Source organism: Hibiscus syriacus, unplaced genomic scaffold, assembly GCF_006381635.1.
Source record: "Hibiscus syriacus cultivar Baekdansim isolate YM2019G1 unplaced genomic scaffold, ASM638163v2 tig00112508_pilon, whole genome shotgun sequence".
Lineage (NCBI taxonomy): Eukaryota > Viridiplantae > Streptophyta > Magnoliopsida > Malvales > Malvaceae > Hibiscus > Hibiscus syriacus.
Window position 1 is genome coordinate 331,232 of NW_024063352.1, and position 21,904 is coordinate 353,135.

The following is a 21,904-nucleotide window of genomic DNA, read 5'->3' on the forward strand; positions in this document are numbered from 1 at the left end:
AAGGTTGCCATTAGATAGAGAGATGAAGTTCAGAACCAACACACAATCTTGAGTTTGGTATTTATGCTAAAAGTACGGTGTCACCATCTGATACGATGAAAGATGTTATAGTATACTAGTTATTAAAGTTCAAAATATTTGATGATGAGAAATGCTTGACAAGACCAAAAATGGTGAAACAAAAGCACTTTAACGTCAAGTTCGATGAATGTCTCTATTATCAGAATAAAATATATGCTCTTGATGATAATAATTTAAAACGAGTGTTCTCAATCCAATCTATTGACAATGCGACCAAAGGTAACAAATATAATAGAATTTCAAGTCGGTAATAATGGACAGATATAAAAAGAGTCGTGATTGATTTCATAACAAAGTATATGACTCGTCAGCATGTTAAAGTAAATACCAGGTCTCGGCTGGATTATTACAATTTATTTTTATTCTGCTGTATAAATAAATAAAGTTGTAATAGACTTGAGACGTGCTCAATGACGCCTAATAAAAATGAATGGATATGATATGAGCAATTGAAGATAGACTGATGAAGTCTGCATTTTATTGCAGTTCAAATAGATATTATTTGAAATATATATATATATATTGTTTGATTTTTTAATTAACAGAATCGAGTATATATGATAGAGATCTGAGACTTGTGATTTTTAGAGATTCCTTGCATAAGATGTTAAGACGTCGATTTGATTATTCTTGTATTGTTTTTAATCCGTCTACTAATGGTCAATTGGAGAAAACAATACAGATTTCAAAAGATATATTTGGAGCTTATGTGATCAAACTTGAAGACTTGTAGGAAAAGTATTAGTCGTTGGCATAGATGCTTATAATGATAATTAGAAAGTAAATATAAGGATGACACCTTACAATACTTTGTACGGTGAAAGGTATAAAACCATTTTAGAATTTGTTCGAGCTCAAAGATAACTCATTGATGGGATCAAATTAGCTTTAGACATGAAAGACATTGTCGCAACCGGCCCCTATTGGAAAGTTCGACGGGTTGCAACGATAAAGTTTTTGAAATGGTTTTATGAAATATTGGGAGTCACCACCAACTATTATAAGGTGTCGTTAGAACATCATAAAAACATGTTAATTTTAATAAAACATTTTATTTTTATTAAAACACCAAGTTTGGAGTATGTGAAAACCAGAAACTAAGTTCAGGAGTTGGTTAAGCATAGGGAAGGGTTAGCAACTCCACAACGCCCAGAAGTTAATACCTAGTTGATTACCCTATTTTAAAATTTGGAAATTTGGAGTTCATAGTTTAATTAATTTAGAATCCACTATTGATCCACTATTGAGATGACTATCCAGCTCAGTTGGTAGAGCACAAAGTTCTTAACCTTGAGGTCGTGGGATCGAGTTCCACGGAGGGCATTTCATAATTCGGAGGTCTTCTACGGAAGCTGCTCTCAACCTGGTGTTGGGGACAACCTACTATCTTACCTCCCGCTTACCCCATTAAATATGGGAACAAGGAACAACCATTTTTTTATTGATTCACTACAGCAAAATAGTGTTTTAGCGGCCTTTTTTTAGTCCTAGCGGCATTTTTAAGCGCCACTAAAAGCACTTGCAACGATAGGAAAAACGCCGCAAGAAGCGCCGACCATACCAACGCTGCTAAAGTTAGCGGCGTTTGAGAACAAAAAACGTCATAATAGAACAAGATCTATCGCGACATTTTTGGAACAAACGCAGCAAAAGGTCGATAGCTATAACGACGTTTTTGGAACAAACGCCGCAAAATGTCAAGATCTATAGCGGAATTTTTGGAACAAAAGCCGCAAAATGTCAAGATCTATAGCGGCATTTCTATAGCGGTGTTTTTGGAACAAAAGCCGCAAAAGGTCGGATCTATAGCGGCGTTTTTGGATTCAAACGCCACAAAATGTTAGATCTATAGCGACGTTTTTGGATACAAACGCCGCAAAAGGTGAGATCGATAGTGGTGTTTTTGGATACAAACACCACAAAAGGTATGATCTATAACGGCGCTTTTTTATACAAATGCCACAAAAGGGCTCATGATAGGAAAAAAAAGAACCATTAATATCTAAAAATAGATGACAAAACATTTCCCATTTTCTTAGCTAAAAATGTTTATTCGAGGGTTAAAAATAGTAAAAGCAATATTGCAACCACTAAATAAGTATAATAGTTGTCAAGAACCGAGCAAAAGTAGAATCACCAAAAAGTAAGTACTGTGAAATCATATTTACATATGAACTTCACTCACAAGATGTTTAAGAAACTTAAAATCTCCTTCAAAATAGCTGTCAAAAACTGAGCAACTTCCATCTGTGTGAGAATTAAAGAGTCAGACATGAGAGTGAGGTGTTTTTTGTAGGACGAAGTTCTTCTTTAGTCCTCACCTCTCTTAGATGCATGCAGTCCCTCAATATTAAAACCTCTAGTAGATCTCCACCACTGCCATTTCCCAAATTCCTGATCAAAGAGAGAACTTCTGAGTAGTGTGTAAAAATAAGTGTTAAAAAAAGAGGACTTCAAAAGAATCTCATAAGTATGGTTGACAAGGGCTGAATGGACCTAAAAAAGGTTCCAGTAATCGAGTATGACGTTGAAAAATCAACATATTTAAGTTTACGGAATCCCTGCAAGTGATAAGACCACCGTTCAGTTTAGTATAATAAAAGAGGATCACCATTCTTCCAGAAAAAAATAAATGTATGCAAAGTTGAATACACAATTGAGCTCATATGATACTACCAACATATTCATCACAAAAGAAACTCTGATGAATGTAATTTCCTATAATGTACAACATCAACTCTATATGGTAAATTATAGAAATCAGTTAGAATGATGAAGTTATGATCCCACCAACATATTTTGCTCATGTCTCCCTTCAGAAAAGCTTTGACATTTAAATCATATAGATGTCGAAATGACAAAATAGAGCATTAATGATATTGCTACAAGTTCCAAACACTGCATCTAAATTTCTGACCACAATAGTCCAACAAACTGTGCTAGAGCAACATTCAAAAGGAACACTAAGATTTCTAATTCTTTTGCGAATTTAGAGGGTAATCATGAAATATATGGAGATATTATCTCCTTTTCCAAATAAAAGTATAGGATAGAAACATTTTTTTGTCTCATCATTGTACTAAAAGCATATGATTAATGGATCCAATGGAATTCAAAGGTATAGGAAGAAGCTCTGTCAAATATAGAAAAATCTCTATCTTCAGTAAATTTTATATGAAATTTTGTTCACTGATATCATTAGAAAATAACAGGAATTATAATATAAATACAAAAGATGCCCTCTAGGGAACGAGCCTTTACTATCTACATGCAGGATGATTTTGAAGCATTTAAAATCTACTGCAACCAAGACAGAGTGAGAAAAGAATACATGGACGATTCGATGCACAACATGCCCACTTGATACAAGCTTCCAATCCCTAATCTCAATATCACTATCATAAATTCAGCGATGTGCTGATATGCCATAAAAAATATCAAACTTCCGAATATATAAGCTACTTAAATACCAACAATGAAAAAACACATTGAAGGTTCTCTTTCCAACGCTATCCGCCTCTACTAGACCTACATAACATTCCATCTCAAAGTTCACTCCAAATTTCCGTTAGTTACTTTCTAGTTAATGAATAATTAATAACCCATTCCCACTAAGGACACCAATATCGCACCACATTAAATTTCAAGGTTGTTCCAGAGATATTAAGGGGCTATGCACATAATTGATATGATAAGCTGCCTGAAACATTAATGAGTAGAGCATATAAAAAACCAGCTTATATAGAAACTTCAAAAGAGCACTTCCCAGTTCTAAGTTCATTAAACTGTGAAAGAATTTTGGGTTTCTCTGTAGAACAAACAATATGTAAAAGGTTATTTAATACTTCCTATCCCGGAATACGTTCAACAATCTTTAGCTATAAACACAATACTTTGATCCCCACCAAAAGGCAAATAAAAAAGGGAATTCATTAATCAACAAATTCTACCGCAGAGATTAAAACATAGTATATTGTGTCTGCACTCAAATCATACACTAACCAAAAGCAGCATAAGAATCTTAAAGAGCTCCACTTGAAATTCAACTAATATACGGAACACATGAGAAAACAAAAATAAAGAAGAATTATGATCAAACATAAGGAAGCAGAAAAGATTAAAGAGGCTGACCAATTGCGGCCAAGAACTTCCTCAGCGCGATAGCTAGTAACCATCTCAAAGACGGTATTGACATAAATGATGGGATGGTCGGACTCGAGAGCATCGGTGACTATTAAGCCGCAAGGAGCGGTTTGCAGGGATGTGGGAATAGGGAAAGGAACAGAGCCTCCCTCGTTGAGAAGGAAGCCGTCGTCGTCGTCCCCACTTAGATCAGAATTACTATCCCACTCCATATAATTCTAAAACAAGGGAATCGAGGTGGGAGGTGCTTATTCAACCCATGGATAAGGAAGGAGAGAGAATAGGATTCAGTGCGAGAGAAGGGAGATAATGATGAGTGGTGAGCAATGATGAGTGGTAAAAAATATACCAACAGTTGAATGGAACCAGGAGACCCAGTTGTTCCAGGTACTATATCGAGCTTAAGCGACGGAGTTATGAAGTGAAGCATGTTTCCAAGAGGAGCGATTCGCGGCATAGAGGAGGAGGCAACCTAGGTTGTAAGCGCGATCGATTAGAAGAGATTGATCGACGTCGGAAAGGGAGGAATGGAGGAGGCGGTCGAAGGAAAGGTCGAAAGAAATAGGAAGGGAGGAATCAGGGAATCAAATAGGGACCGAAAAGGTTAGGGAAACAGAAAAGGTGAGATCGGCGGGAAGCATAAAAGGTTAGGGAAAATAAAAGATTAGATCAGGCTGAAGGGAAATAAATTTTTTAAAATTTCCCGCGTTTTTAAACTCAACCCCCCCACCATCCCCCACATCCCCACCATACTAAACTATTGTGGCTTTTGTTAAAAATACCGTTAAAGAACTATCCTGCTGAGCATTTGTTGAAAAAATACAACTGTATATGATCCTATTATTACGTTTATATAAAACACCACTAAGTATTATTATTTTGTGGCGTTTGTTAAAAAAAAATAAATTTTTAAAATTTCCCGCGTTTTTAAACTCAACCCCCCCACCATCCCCCACCCCCACAAACATACTAAACTATTGTGGCTTTTGTTAAAAATACCGTTAAAGAACTATCCTGCTGAGACATTTGTTGAAAAAATACAACTGTATATGAATCCTATTATTACGTTTATATAAAAACACCACTAAAGTATTATTATTTTGTGGCGTTTGTTAAAAAAAGACCACTATAGATGAACCCTATTACGACATTTTTATACAAACGCCGCTAAAGTACTACTCTGTCACGACGTCGGTTGAGAAACGCCTCTGTGGATGAACCTATTGCGGCGTTTGTATAAAAACACCGCTAAAGCACTACTCTGTTGCGGCGTTTGTTGAAAAAACGCCACTATAGATAAACCCTATTATGGCATTTTTATACAAACACTGCTAAAGCTATAATTTTGTGGCGTTTGGAATATAAACGCCGCTATATGTTTAAAGTTAGCGGATTTTACTCTCAAAACGCCGCTAAAAACGCCGTTGTGGAACATTTTTGTTGTAGTGATTTAAAGTTGAAGAGGGTGTTTGTTTATTAAAGCCAATAATATTCACCCCTAGCATGAATGTGGGAGATCAATTATTGTACCCAATAACTAAACATTGACTCGACATTTCAAAAAATGAAGGGGTTTTTAAAAGGATGTTTACATATGTTGAATTATGTTTTAATATAACAAATTAAGGAAAAATGTTTTTGGACTTGAATTGAATTTATTCAAAGTTTTCAAAAATAATTCGAAGTCCAATTAAATTAGAATTTGAGCAAAAACAATTTTCCACAAATGTAGTACCAATATTGTTCTTACAGCATCGATACTCTATGAACAATATCGATATTCTATGAACAATATCAATATTGTTCATGTGGTGTCGATACCAAAGGTAAGAGAAGTATCGATACTCTTCAGGTAGTATTGATACTACCAGTTGTTTTCAAATAACTCAAATTCCAGAATGCAAAATAGGTATCGATACTACTTTACATAGTATTATCGATACCATGAACATAGTATCGATATTGGTCAAGCCCAACGGCTAGTAATGACTAGTTGATTTAAAAATTATAAAGGAAATACCAATACTCATTAAAGGAGTACCGATGCTCCCTGTCATGGGCAGTTTTATTTTGTAGAAAAATTGCTCCAAATCATCCCCAACGGCTAGAAACGACCACAAATACATTCCAACATATAAATACAAGTTCAAGACACTTGAAGAAGGGTTAGAACACCTATACAAGCAATCAAACACAAGAGAAGAATTTTTCATTCTTATTTTTCTCTCTTGTAAATATTTTTGTTCTTGTGAGCTTAACCTTGTAAACACCTACCTTTTAGAGATTTTCTTGTTTACTCATTTTATTCCTTTTGTAAAAGGGGAGTGGTTCTAACTTAGCCTTTGAAAAGCTAGGGAGTGTAAAGGTTATCTCTTTATCATGTGAAAAAGAAAGAACATATTAGTGAATTTGTTAGAAAATCCTCAGTGAGGAGTTAAGGTAGTGGATGTAAACTTGGTAGAGAAGTTGAACCACTATAAATCATTGTGCATATTGTCTATCTTTTTAATCTCCTTACTCCTTAAACTCAATAACTAACTTAACCTCTATTGGCAAACTATTCGGTTGTTAATTGAGCTTTTAAATATCCCAACAACCTACTTCAAGAATCACCATTGGTAACCCCCAGAGCATGATGGCAGGGACTATACTATTTATTCCCTCGTAAGTTAACATTACCTTGTGTTTGAAAAATAAATGCAATTAATCAACATGTTTAAGAACCTAATTATACTAAACAAGTTTATTAAAGGATTGATTACCAAACCTAAAGTGTCAAATTATGAAATTAAAGAACCTAATGGACTAATGAAATCTCTAATATTAGTCATATTATTTTATTAACCAATTATGGAACGAATAATTGATTTGAGCAATTGGGTATTTTCATGCAAAAGTCCAAATCGAATCACCCCTAATTAAAGGACTAGATTGAAATTAAACCTAGTGTCAAGGCTCTAATTGATCCTAATTTATCATGTCAATTGGGAAACCTAATTAATAGTTTAGGGACTAGAATGTGAAAAATTAAAGTCAAGGGACTAAATCTAAACAAAAGCTCTAATTAATAATTAGATTCATTATCTAACGGAAAGTCAATTTGAATCCTTGAGCATGAAGGCAATGACCAAATTGAAAATTCCCCCTCTTTTAAAGAACTAATATGTGAAGAATCTAAACATAAAAGATTGAAATTGAAATCTAGTTATTAACATGCTAATATTAGAATTAAAAAATAAAATAAATTTAAATTAAGGGTAGAGTATAGTAATGGTCACTGAACTTTTCTAAAACTTTCATTTAGGTCCCCCAACTTTTAAAACTTGCAATACAGTCCTCCAACATTTAGTTCGTTTGCAATATGATCCTCGACGTAACTGACCGTTTGACGCCGTTACACTGCTGTTAGTACGTTTGCAATATGGTCACTGAACTTTTCAGGCACTTGCATTTAGGTCCCCTAACTTTTAAAACTGCAACACAATCCTCAATTTCCAAAATATGTAAAAAAATCCAATTTGTTCACGATATATCAGTCCCATAATCAATATGAACTTATTAAAAAGAATACGAGCTCACAGGATGTCGAAAACCACAGGTCAGATCAATACAATTCTCAGTAAACTAGTATCAGTAGTCTTTCGAATTGAGTATGGCGATTTCACTATGTCAATACTCACAACCAATTCCTTGATTTAAATAAAAACCAAATAAGAAGATAAAAAAAAATTTAGCTTAAGACCCTCTTTCACTTCTATTCTGATGGACTGAATATCTTTCATAAGGAGTACTAAAAGTTTTGATTAAGAAGAAAAAAAGAAAATTAGATGGTTTTGGTTCAAAACTAACATTTGAATATCCATATCATTGACATGCAGTTCCAGAAACATAAAAATTTCAACAAAAACACACAATGCGAGCTGAAAAAGGGGAAGTACGAAAGATGAAAAGCTTACTTCCGGATAGCCCAAAAGAGAAATAAATACCTTCTTGCAAGTAAGGGGAGAGGCTAAGAAATAAACACAATAGGTGTTGCGTTCCAGCAATTCTTCCTCCATTTTTTCTTTGTAAATAAAAAGCTGAAAGACAGAGCACTGCTTGGGTTTACAATTTTACATGGCGGAAAATTGAAGAACAAAAACCATACGAGAGTGCATGTGAGCGAAAGAGACTAAGAGGTGAATGCGTTGTTTGGGATTTCATTATATTTGATCATTGTTGGAAAATCTTTAACTATAAGGATTAAACGAAAAAATTATTATATGTCATTTATACAAAATATTCCAGCTTTGTTGGTGACTTTCAACAATGATACTTAGTTCATCTTAGTAGTATTTGTCAACTCTGCATTTCTAACCCCATATTTTTCTCACAAGCATTTCATCGAACATCTATGCTTCACCTGAGATGACCTGTATCTAACATTACACCTTGAATCGTTGATGGTTCCGATAGTCCGTTGGTCGGGTCTTCTCTCAATGGACCCTTATTCATGTCAACACCTCCACATAATTCAAAGTTAGATTAGAGTTTCCCATGCATCCCGACTGAAATGTTACGTTGAAAATGAGAAGAGAGAAGCGAAAAAGAAAATTCGAGATCGAAAAGGAATTTAGGGTTTAGAATGAAATTGAGGACTGTGTTGCAAGTTTTAAAAGTTGGGGGGACCTAAATGCAAGCTCTTGAAAAGTTTAGTGACCATATTGCAAATGTACTAACGGCAGTGTAACGACGTCAAACGGCCGGTTACGTCGCGAACCATATTGCAAACGGACTAAATGTTGGAGGACTATATTACAAGTTTTAAAAGTTAGGAGACCTAAATAAAAGCTTTAGAAAAGTTCAGTGACTATTACTATACTTTACCCTTAAATTAATCAAGAAAATATACCTTAGTGGACATACATGAAAAGAAATAGAAAAGAAAATTAGAATATTTACTAAAACAATTTAATTAGAATAAATAATATAAAAGAAAAGAATAGCTAAATTAAAAAAAGAAATAAAAAATAGTGTCGAGGTTTAAAAGATCCTTTATAAACTATATGGAAACATTGACTTTCTCTGGAATTCCCTCCGAAACTATTGGAAACCCTAATGGTACTGCCGTGGTTGTCCCGTCAGGTCGACCGCCGGATGGCCTGCCGCTAGTTACCACATTGTCCCCCAGAGCGATCGGGTCTGGCGATCCCACAGGACGTGTTACCGGCTGGTAAAAAAGCGAGAAATAACGAGAACATGGTTATGGCTGTGGAGACGAATCTATCATTTATTCCCAAGAAGCCGATGAGACCAAGGGGGAATCGCCAGAAGAGGATGATCACCAAAAGATGTACAAGGTATCCTTTAGGGATATGGTCACCGGCCACACTGGACAGAATCAGCGGGTCAATCTATAGATGTCGAGTTGTGCCCAGAGGATATCTGAGTTATTATGGATGGCGCAGTTCCGGAAATACGATTTTTCGAGAAGGTTCACCAATCTATAGATAACAAACTTTCAAAATATTTGATTGTGCGACTTTTGGGAAGGACAATTGGCTATAGAGCACTTCTAAATCGTATACATGAGTTATGGAGGGCATCAGATGAATTACAGGTGGTTGATTTAGATAATGAGTACTTTCTTATTCGTTTCGCTCTAGATGAGGACTATCAAAGGGTCATATCTGGTGGCCCCTGGATGATATATGGATGTTATTTAACGGTAAAGCCATGGTCGAGGAACTTCTCAAATTCGGAGGATCATCCGAAAATTATTTTGGTTTGGGTCTGGCTTCTTGGACTGCCATACCGCTACTATACGAAAAGCTTATTCCAGACGATTGCGGACGCACTAGGGGGTTGTGAAAGTAGACTACAACACTACAGAAGGCAAATGGGGACGATTTGCTCGAGTAGCAATTGTTGTCAACATGTATGTTCCTCTAATACCAGGCTTGCTGATAGATGGAAGATACCAGAAAGTGGAGCATAAGGGGCTCCCTACCATTTGTTACTTGTGTGGAAAATATGGACATCCGCAAGATGCTTGTTTAAAAGATAGCACTAGTTCTCAATCCGACACAAATCAGGAGAACGTGGAACGGAAGACACCCAATGAACTGTATGGTCCATGGATGCAGGTGATTAATAAGCGGAAGAAGACATCCTCGAGCAAGAATATGGGCAATACTGAAGGAACCTCGGCTGGAAACAATAGTCACAATAACGGCTCTAAATAAGGTGCGCTGGCAGAAATAGAGCATGTGGAAGAGCAAGTTAATGAGGAAAAGAAAACAACTGATAAAAGTCAGAACGTGGGGGAGGATGGAAGGAATATAGAAAGGGGAAGAATCAATCTGTTATTCCCTCGTCTAGTGGAGCAGCACCAAAGCTTAAAGCTGTTGCAAATGGGGCCACACGAAGAGAGACTGCTGCTGCTATCGAGAAGAAGCAAGAAGTTAATAAAGATTTAGTGGTAATTGCAGCGAAGGAAAAAGTGGTGAAAATTCAGTCCGAGCTTAACGGAGGGAATCACAAAGCCATCCAGATTTCGGATGAAAATCGTCGGGGGTGTTACGTGAGAGAAATAGAAGGAATACAGCACGACCTAGCCACGGTCAGAACCTAAAAATTGGAGTTAAGAACACGACAGCTGCTAAAAGTATCATTAAAAAAAGTAGCAAAGCTAAGAAGCAAGATGTTAAAGGACTGCCTAAACCGATATTAGCCGCTTGGGTTGATCATATGACGAGAGAGCTCAATCAATCCATGGCTGGAACAAGTACGGGGGATCCGAGTTTGAGGAAGTCTAGCGGCAGTACATCTCAGCCTGTTCAATGGAGGGAGAATACCACGTTTGAGGATGGCCAAAATGCGCCCCAGCAGTGTTGATTATGGTTCATTCTTCACTTCTATTTTTTTATGGTTAAGATTATGTTTTGTAATACCCAAGGAGTTCTTGGGCTTATGTTTAACTGTTACTTCAAGTTGTTAATGAAGATTAAAAAACCTTATATTATTTTCTTTGAGCCTAGAGTAAGTGGATCTAAGGAGGAGTTCATTCATAGATCCGGGTTCGATCATTCATTTAGAATTGAAACGAATGGCTATTCGGGTGGTATATGGATCCTGTGGAGGGATACTGTTTTATTGGATTTCTTGGTGGCTTCTAATCAATATGTTCATGGCTATTGCACAGAAAGGGATACATCGACAAGTTTCTTTGTTTCCTTCATCTATGCAAGCACGGATAGTAGTATCCGAAAGTTGGGTTGGAATCAAATTCAAGCTCTTGCGCCTGAGGACATCTCTCATTGGTTAGTAGGAGGAGACTTCAACTCTATTTGTGATTCTTTAAGAGGAAAGAGGGATCACAAAGAAGAACCAGAATCTGCCCGTTTTTTGGTGACTTCATTTTTCAAGATGGATTACTAGATATGGGTTTCAATGGTCCTCAGTATACTTGTCAGAGGGGAGACCTTAGCCAAAGACTTGATCGGTGCTTATGTAACAGTCGGTGGTACAATGTTTTTCAAGCTTATTAAGTTTTCCATCTGCAGGTGGGTTCTGATCATAAGCCAATTCTAATGTTAACTGTGAATCCAGAATCACACTATAAAAATCGTCCCTTTCATTTTGTGGTAGCCTGGAATGAGCATTCAGATTTCGAGAGGTTCCTGGAAGCCTCCTGGAATAAGAATGTTCCACTGTTCTCTAGTCTTACCGAGTTCCAAAACAAATGTAGAGCATGGAACACGGAAGTCTTCGGTCACATTGGTAGACTGAAGACCTAATTGCTAGCCAGGATTCAGGGGATTGAAATGGCTTTGGAGAAAAATGAGACCGTATACCTTTTGGAACTTTATGAAGCTCTTTAAAATAAGTTAGATACGGTACTCGAACAAGAAGAAAGCCTCTGGCATCAAAAATAGAGAAGCCAATGGATCATGAAGGGGGACCGAAATACAAAATACTTCCATGACTCTACCATTAAAAGGAGGAAGCATAATAGCATTCATATGTTTCAATTGGAGGACGACCGTTGTGTGATGATCAAGTAACCTTGCAAAGCCACGCAGTTAATTTCTTCTATAAGTTATTCACTTCCGAGCCCCGCCAAAACTTAGGTAGTGATTTTATTGGGGGTTTCAACTCGATTGCTGGAGCTTCTAAATAGGTTAACCTCTCTAGTGAGACCGGAAGAAGTTCGTGATACTCTTTTTATGACGGATCCGTTGAAAGCTCATAGGGTTGACGGGTTTCAAGCGGTTTTTTTCAGAAGAATTGGAGTGTCGTGGGAGGTGATAAAACCAGGTTTCTTAAGGATTTCTTCGAGAGTGGAGTCTTACCAGATGGGGTCAATAGAACTCTGCTTGTGATTGTTCCGAAAGTTGGGAAGCCTGAGAAGATTTTGCAATTCTAGCCGATAAGTATGTGCACGGTACCGTATGAAATTATTACAAAGATTTTGGTGAACCGATTGAAACTACTTTTTCCAGATTGGGTATTTGAAAATCAGCCCAGTTTTGTTCTGGGAAGAATATCACGGACAATACCATTCTCACCCAAGAAGTGATTCATTTGATGTCCAGTAAGACGACAAGAAGTCGTGGATGGTGATAAAGGTTGACCTTGAGAAGGCATATGACAAATTAGAGTGGAGTTTTATTGAGGAGAGCCTTACAGAAGCAAGTTTGCATGAAAGGTTTGTTAGATGGATAATGGTGTACATTATTTCTGTTTCTACGCAGATTATTTGGAATGGTGATGTGAATGAAAGTTTTAATCCGAGTAGAGGAATTCAACAAGGAGATCTTCTTTCTCTGTACATCTTTGTGCTGTGCATGGAAAGACTGTCTCATGCTATAAACAGAAAAGTTGCAAGTGGGACGTGAAAGCAGATTCAGCTATCAAGAAATGGTCTCGGTATTTCTCATCTTTTTTTTTTTGCATATGACTTAGTTCTTTTCGCAGAAGCCTCCATAGAACAAGTAGGGGTTATCAAAGAGGTCATGGAATGTTTATGTGCCTGTTCGGGTCATCGAGTCAGTGCTGTTAAAACGCAATTGTTTTTTTTCTAAGAATTACGATAATACTTTGAGAGGAATGATTACCCGGAGTCTTGGTTTTGAGGAGGTGAAGAATCTTGGAATGTTCCTTGTTGGAAATGAAACACTCACATAAACAACTTTTATTGAAACTCAAACAAATATTACAAGAGCACTCTCACTCAAAAACAAGATACTACAACTCACTCTTATAAGACTTTATTTCTTCATTCACTTGAAGCTCTTAATTTTTCTTGATGCTTAAACTAAAATGGGGAGCAATATTTATACTACTTAAGAACAATCTTACACCACACAAATAAACTAATTTAAACATAAAAAATGAGACATACCTAACTCTCACCTAACTAAATTGATGTAAGCAATGACATATTCACCTAATTGATGTAAGTAATGACATCAATTTAGTTTGGGTTTGGGTTTAGGCTCCCATAATAGATCAAGTTTATGATCCAACACCCCCTTAAACTTGATCTTGTGACCCTTAGTAAGTTCCTTAATCTTATGAAGTCTTTGATTGTCAGTGGCTTGGTAAAAATATCGGCAATTTGATCTTGTGACTTCACGTATTCAACTTCCACATCGTTTCTTGCAACATACTCCCTTATATAGTGGTAGCAAATGTCGATGTGCTTGCTTCGATGATGGAATACTGGATTCTTTGCTAAGGCAATGGCTAACTTGTTGTCGACACAAACCTTGGTAGGCTCTTCTTGTATCAAACATATCTCCTTTAATAGATTTCTAAGCCAAATTGCATGACAAACGCATGAGGTAGCAACAACATATTCTTCTTCACAAGTGGATAATGTGACAATCGGTTGTTTCTTTGACATCCATGTGAAAGCAATATCTCCCATGAAAAATACGAATCCAGTAGTGCTCCTTCAATTACTATGTCTCCACCCCAATCACTATCACTATATCCAATAAGCTTGTAATCATTAGAAACTGAATAAAACAAGCCAAAGTCAATTGTACCTTTCAGATAGCGAAGAATTCTCTTTGTGGCTTTAAAATGGGTGGTTGTTGGAGATTCCATGTAGCGACTAACCAATCCAACTGCGTGAAGAATATCGGGCCTCGTGCCTCGTGCAAGTTAGATAGCATAGACTTCCCACCAAACTTTTGAAGAATGTTGGATATACACTTTCGCCTTCTTCATGTTTGGACATCTTGATCTCATATTCTGTCGGTGTGTTTATTGGCTTACAGTTCTCCATCTTGGACTTCTTCAGTATCTCCTTTGCATAGCTTTCCTGTGAAATGAAAATTCCATCCTTTTGTTGCTTAACTTTAATGCCAAGGTAGTACGCCATGAGCCCTATGTCTGTCATCTCGAATTCCTTTATCATCACATCCTTGAATTCATTAAACATGCTTGGGTTACTTCTGGTGAAGATCAAATCGTCCACGTAGAGGCACACGATCAAAATATTTCCATCTTTGATCTTGATATATAGAGCGTGCTCGTAGGAACATTTGTTGAAGTCATTCTCTTGGAAGTACTTGTCGATTCAGCTATTTCATGCCCTCGGTGCTTGTTTTAACCCATAAAGAGCCTTCTTCAACTTCAACACTTTGTCTTTGTGCCCTTTGACTTCATAGCCTGATGGTTGCTGAATGTAAACTTCCTCTTCAAGAACTCCATTTAGGAAGGCATACTTTACATCCATTTGCTGTATCTTCCACTTGTTTTGAGCTGCCAAAGAAATGATTAGTCTAATAGTCTCCAATCGAGCAACATGAGCAAATACCTCATCATAGTCAATTCCAACCTTTTGACTATAGCCTTTAGCAACTAGCATCTCTTGTGCCTTTCAATATCTCCTTTGAAGTTTTGCTTTGTTTTGTACACCCATTTTACACCTATCGCCTTATGTCCCTTGGGAATTGACGTAAGTTCCCATGTATCATTCTTCTCGATGGCCTTGATTTCTTCGTCCATCACATCTTTCCATTTCTTTTCTTGTACTGCTTCTTGAAAGCTCACTGGTTCACAATCGACAAACAGACAAAATAATGTAAGATTATCTTGTCGTTCAGTTACCTCATAGAGATCTCTAAGGCTTCTTGTACGTTGTACAACTCTTTCACTTTGACTCCCACTTGATGATGACGAAGGTGATGAGTCTCCTTGAGTGGTTGATGTTGGTGAAGTGGGTGGAGTTTCAAGCTCTTGTTGAGGTTCACCTAGTTGTTCCCTCATTGTCTGCTCATCTTCTTCAAACTGAGGAAAAAAATTGAAGTTATCCGCATGAGAGTTAAAATCCCATTATCTTTCTTCATTGAAGACCACATCTTGACTAATCACAAACTTCTTATTGTCTGGATTATACAGCTTGTAGCCTTTCGAATTTGCATTATAGCCGATGAAGATAAAACTCTTGCTTTTATCATCAAGCTTCGTTCGTCTCTCATCTGGTACGTGAACATGGGTTATACTTCCAAAAATTCTCAAGTGGGAAATGTCAGGCTTTCTTCCACTCCATGCCTCTTGCGGTGTCTTTCCCCATACACTTCTTGTTGGAGATTGGTTTATCAAGTAGACTTCACACGCTACTGTTTCCGCCCAAAATTCCTTGGGTAGTTTCTTGCTTTTGAGCATGCTTTGTGACATATCGAGGATTGTTCTGTTCTTTCTTTCTGTCACACCATTTTGCTGGGGGGATCTAGGAACTGTCATTGGTCGACGAATTCCATTTGCTTCATAGAACTCTTGAAACTTCTTGGAAGTAAATTCTCCACCTTGGTCGAATGTCATGACTTTGATCTAACTACCGCTTTCTCTCTCCACTGATGCTTTGAACTTCTTGAAGACTTCGAAAACTTATGACTTATATTTCAAGAAATATACCCAGGTTTTTCTTGAAAGATCATCAATGAAGAGAAGAAAATAATTACTGTTACCGAGAGAGCTTGACTTGATCGGTCCACACATCGGTATGGATGAGCTCAAGTGGCTTCTTGGCTCTTGTCTCTGACTCCTTTGGAAAACTTTTCCTGAATTATTTCCCGACTAGACACCCTTCACAAAACTGGTCAGGATGGTTGATGCGAGGTAGTCCCTTCACCATCTCCTTCTTAGACAGCAGCTTTAGACCTCCAAAATTGAGATGCCCAAATCGAAGATGCCAAAGCCATGATGCATCTTTGTAGCAAGCTTTCAGGCACTTTGCAACATCATTTTGTATGTTGATCAAGAACATTCTATTCTTTGACATCGAAACTTTAGCAATGAAGTTATTTTTATCATCTTTTATAGAAAGATTATAATTATTCATATTAATATCATAACATTTCTCTACCAGTTGCCCTAAGATTAAGATGTTACTTTTAATATTGGGCACATAGTAGACATTTGAAATAAATTAACGTCTCCCATCTTTCAAACGAATAAGAATGTTACCTCTCGCTTTCACTGCTATTGTGGAATCATCTCCAAACAAAGAATTTCCGCTTATTGACTCGTCTAGCTCCACGAACATGTCTTTCCTTCCACACATGTGATTGCTTGCACCACTGTCAAGATACCAGAAATTTACTTGGCCACCATCAGTTTCCTTTCGTGCCAGAAGAAGAGTTTATTTTCTATCTACCTTTTCCTCCACATAGTTGGCCTTTTCCTCAATTTTATTGTTGGGAGCTCTACATTCTGAAGCATAATGCCGAAACTTCTAACAATTATAACATCGAACTTGAGGTTTGTCATACTTTGAGTTCAGATTGATTCTTCCACGGCCTCGTGTTGAGTTTTCTCATTTCTCATAGTTGTTGTTGGAATTATTATTGTTGTAATTCCAGCCTCATCCACGATCGCAAATTTCAACCCGAGATAGGGATCAGGTTAGACAGTCTAGTTCTAGTTCGACTAGTAGAGGTAAACTGACTTAGAGTAGAGGTTCAGATAGATTTTTAGTGAGCCAGCCTGGGTTGGAATAAAACATTATATGCTCACCTATTAGATATCTAATACGTAAGAGATCATAAGGTATACAAACTTCTACTTTTATTCGAATATATATATGTAAAATTTTATCACATGGACCACTAAATATGGATTAAATAAAAAGACCACTTCAGTTATTTTATGACAAAAAATTATATTCCTTTATTCCATATACAACAAGTACACCCTAAAGTCCAAGGACATAGACAATAATTTTCTGGTTGTTAGAGTGGTAAGGTGTTTATAGAGCATATTAGTACAAACTCATGATTGTGCACTCAATAAGGAAATATCACTCTAGGACTCTCATAAGCACATTACTCATGTGGGTGTAATATTATAGGATATCTAGTTATAGTGAGATTTTGTAATCTTAAAATGTCTGTTTGTTATAGACACAATTTCAGTTACTTCAATTTAATGATATTTATTTCAAGGTTATTTTCTATAGATATAAAGTTTGTTTTGATTTATTTATACTATGATATAGGTAAAATTTGATCTCATTAATATTTAAAGAGGGCCAGTTGAAAATAGGTATATTTAGTTCACATTGCACATGGTTTCCATTCTACACTCAATGATTGATATATTTCGTTTGACGGTGTTTGCATACGTGATCATAGATGAATCTAGTCATGATTGATACGATGAAGACTACTTTGATCCTATATAGATAAAGTTGATGGACGAGATTGTTATAGAATAACTATTATATTATAGAAAATTTTGAACTCAAGGTTGTATATTTTTCAGGAAACATATGCTATCCAATTTGTAGGTTGTTGGATTAAATTCAATAATTGTGGGCAGACATGTATAATGTATAATGTTATCATAAAATATGGCATAAAAAGTAACTAATTATGTTAAATGTGTTATATGTATTAAAATGTCATGAAATCAAAGTGTATATACCATAAGTTATATTTATAATGTGATGGCGGACAAAATTTTAAATATTTAATATATTGTCTCCAAGAAATAGGCTAACATGTATTACTATTTTCCAGTCAGAGAATTTTTACAGAAGAGAAACCTATTTTATTGGAATATAACAATCAAAGAAAGACTCGGGTATTTTAATATATTAATTAATTCAAACATGCTTATGTACTAATATTTTTATTATTGATGATTTGACACAATTAAATCCCGGGTTTTGATTTTGTATCAATAAGGTTTTAGTTCTAACATCCATTACGGTTGAAGCTTACGCCTATGCATGTATTGCAATTGTCAAATGAATTGAACTTTCGAGTAATCATCGAAGGAGACTCACTTACGATCATCAAGAAACTGCAAAGTATGGTCGAAGATAGATCCATAATAACAATATCATCACAGAAGCGATGAGCAGATTGAGAGATTTTGAAAGAGCAGTTTTCAGATTTGTACCTCGTGGCGCAAATTCGGCTGCCCATGTTCTCACCGAAGAAGATCCAATCGTTGTAGAAAGAGTGGTTGAACGAGATTAGAGAAAATTTGCACCGATTTTAAGTCTAGAAAAAAAAAATGCAATTTAGTAGAGAAAGATGAAAAATAGTGAATGATACAAATGCCAGTCAAATCCAGAGAACATGAGCATAACTTCGATATGATTACAGAGAGAAAAGAAGATAGGTGGCTGCAACCAGCCTGGCCTATAACTTGGATCCCCAGCTTATCTAATTACTGTTCATTCGCTTTCAAATTTAATAACGAAATTGATATAATTATGTTTGGTAGGAGAAAACTTGTAACAGCCATTCATTATGGTACATCAATTTGCAATCAGAAATGTGTTTTCAGTTGTGTTGTGGTTGTGGGTGCATTATTTATTCCTTCTTTATCCATTTTACGCTACTTGTAAAATATTGGAAATAATCTATCACTCCATGATTTTTTTATTTATATAGGTAAATCAAAGGGAAGTGTCTATGTGGGCTGATAAAAATTGTTTTCTGGGTTTAAAATAAACGAGCAGTAAGCAGCAACTTCTTATGCAAATTCATGGAATGTGGAGACTTTAGTTAAAAGGAAAATGGACGCGTTAACTCAAATCCAACGACATATTATACCTTAGGAACAAATCAGAACCGTTGACTTCCAATCAGCCCTGTTTCTGAGATTTTAGTGACCCGGGAATATAAAAATTAGGTCTCCAATAATAAGTGTCAAAAAAATTAAATTGTAAGAGCAAAAAATAATTGTTTGTAAATTATTTTTTAGTACGTTTAATAAACTATCTAATAAATACATAAATATCTCAGACATTTTCGGGACCTTGAGCGAAACTAAAAGACAGACTCATATAAAATAAAATTATATTCTAATAATTTGAATAATTAATTTAATATTATGTTAATAAATCATATAAAAATGATTAAATTAGGGGTTTAAATTATAAAAGTAAAAAATATGCTTGAACAATTAGAGACCCCAATTATAAAGGTAAAAAGTGATATTAAAAAAATAGGGGCATCAATTTTAAAGGTAAAAAATTAGATTGAAAAAAATTAGGGGCCTAAATTATATGAGTAAAAGATGGGATTGAAAAAAATTAGGGGCCTCAATTATAAATGTAAAAAGTGAGTTTGAAAAAAGCTGGAGCTTAATTATATAAGTACAAGGTGGGATTGAAAAACTTAGGATCATCAATTATAAATGTAAAAAAAATGGAATTAAAAAAATTAAGGGCCTCCGTTATAAAGATAAAAAGTAAGATTACAAAAATTAGGGATCTTAATTATAAAGATAAAAAACTAAAATTAAAGAAAATTATAGGGTTAAATAATAAAAATAAACAATATTATAAAAAAAATTAGGAGCCCCATACAAAATGAGGGGCATGAACAGTTGCTCAAGGTGCACCCCTAATAGCAAATATATATATATATATATAATTTTAATGAAAAACGAAAAATAATTTAAAAATATCATATAATATCGTTCTTGATTTTTTAATGATGAATAACCAACAAAAGTAAATTGTAACATTAAATATAATTTAAAAAAATAATAATTGAATAACCAAAACAAAAATAAAATAATAGTTGAGTGACTAAACAAATAATTTGTTATTTTTTTTAATTATATATGAATTTCTAAAATTTTGGGCATGAGCAAGAGGGGCGCCTAGGTAAGTGCCTCTTTTGCCATGCTCAAATACGCTTCCAATTAGGTGTACTCAATCTAAAAATTAAAGTTCTCCATTTGTACCTACACCTGATTCGATCCAAGTTGATCGTACCATAAAAAAAATTGATCCGACCCAAATCCATACTTTTAAAATAAAAAACTAATCCACTCATATATAATCAAGTCAAAACTCATTACATTCGGATTAAATTACCACTTCCAATAATCTCTCATAATCTTAAAACATAATGAATTCACATGCATGGCAAAGGGCGATGCAAATTCTTTTCTTTATTTAAACAGAGAGTACATCATCCCTTAGTTAAAACTCCACCAGTTTTGTTCTCTCTCATGGTTAACGTTGACTTAAGAAAAAAAACACTCTGAAAATCCACGTCCAATAACCCATTTCTTTGGCCACTTCCATGGCTGACCAATTCCATATTTTTCACCTCTCGAAATTGTTGTTTGTCTTCTCCTCTCATTCTTCCATCATTGGATCATGAACAACACCGCATCGGATTCCAGTGACGACGGACTTCTCGCATCCAACAACATTAGTGGCTTCGGATATGGCATCGGAGTTTCAGTCGGAGTCCTCCTCCTTATCACCACCATCATTTTGGCTTCCTATTTCTGCACCACCAGGACTCAACCGCAGCAAGAAGCACATTCGAGAAGGTCTCGGCAACGGCGACAAGAGCGGCCTAATATCGGTACGGATTGCTTCGTGGTCGATGTAGGCCTCGACGAGGATACGATAAAGAGCTACCCGAAGCTGCTTTACTCGGAGGCCAAGCTCCAGAAGAAAGATTCCACGGCTTCATGTTGCTCAATATGCTTGGCGGATTACACGAGCAGTGACCGGCTTAGGTTGTTGCCTGACTGCAACCATCTGTTCCATGTAAAGTGTGTTGACCCTTGGTTGCGGTTGAACCCGACATGTCCGGTTTGCAGGACATCTCCCATCCCAACGCCTTTGTCCACGCCTCTTGCCGAGGTGGTTCCGTTGTCAAACAGACAAGGTGGGTGATGTCAACAAAACTGTTACTTCTATATCTGTTCAATTCTTCATCATTATTCCATCAATGTATAATTTTTACTATAAGAAGAGAGATCTTTCCATAGTACAAAAAAGAAGAATCTTTTTGTTGTTCTTTTTTTTTTTTTTTGAATTTTTGTTATAGAAATGCAATGAATCTTCAAAATTATCAATATTCACCTAAAGATTATATCAGATCCCATATACAAAGTTATTTATTTGTTTATCTGTCATCCTATATGAAGTAGGATGTATTATTTGATTAGATTCTATCAGGTGGGTCCAACATCATTTGTTGCTACCCCACTACAATAAATTTGCTTAATCCTTGTCACAGCCTACTGCTTCCAGACTCATCTATCAGAGAAACTTATAAGATATTTCACATAGTGATACATAAATGATATCAAGGAAATTAATTAAACAATTAATTAAAGTTTTTTTTACGACTCACACAGAACAATTGATCTTTGTAGTAAAAGAAAATATTATCATCTTTAAAAAATTTAAATTTCG

At 35.8% G+C, this 21,904-nt stretch overlaps 1 protein-coding gene and 1 long non-coding RNA gene across 2 annotated transcripts; one reads left to right on the forward strand and one right to left on the reverse strand.

Moving 5' to 3' along the window:
- Window positions 1-2,292: 2,292 nt before the first annotated feature.
- LOC120181092 lies at window positions 2,293-18,812 on the reverse strand. The gene is made up of 3 exons (XR_005521732.1): window positions 18,625-18,812; window positions 2,403-2,642; window positions 2,293-2,328 (listed from the first exon to the last, which is right to left on the reverse strand). It is a non-coding gene; the product is annotated as an uncharacterized LOC120181092 (long non-coding RNA).
- A 1,862-nt stretch (window positions 18,813-20,674) lies between these two features.
- LOC120181101 (RING-H2 finger protein ATL70-like) lies at window positions 20,675-21,440 on the forward strand. Its single transcript, XM_039186310.1, has one exon. The coding sequence runs from the start codon at window positions 20,849-20,851 to the stop codon at window positions 21,377-21,379; it is 531 nt and encodes a 176-aa protein (XP_039042241.1). The 5' UTR covers window positions 20,675-20,848; the 3' UTR covers window positions 21,380-21,440.
- Window positions 21,441-21,904: the final 464 nt, after the last annotated feature.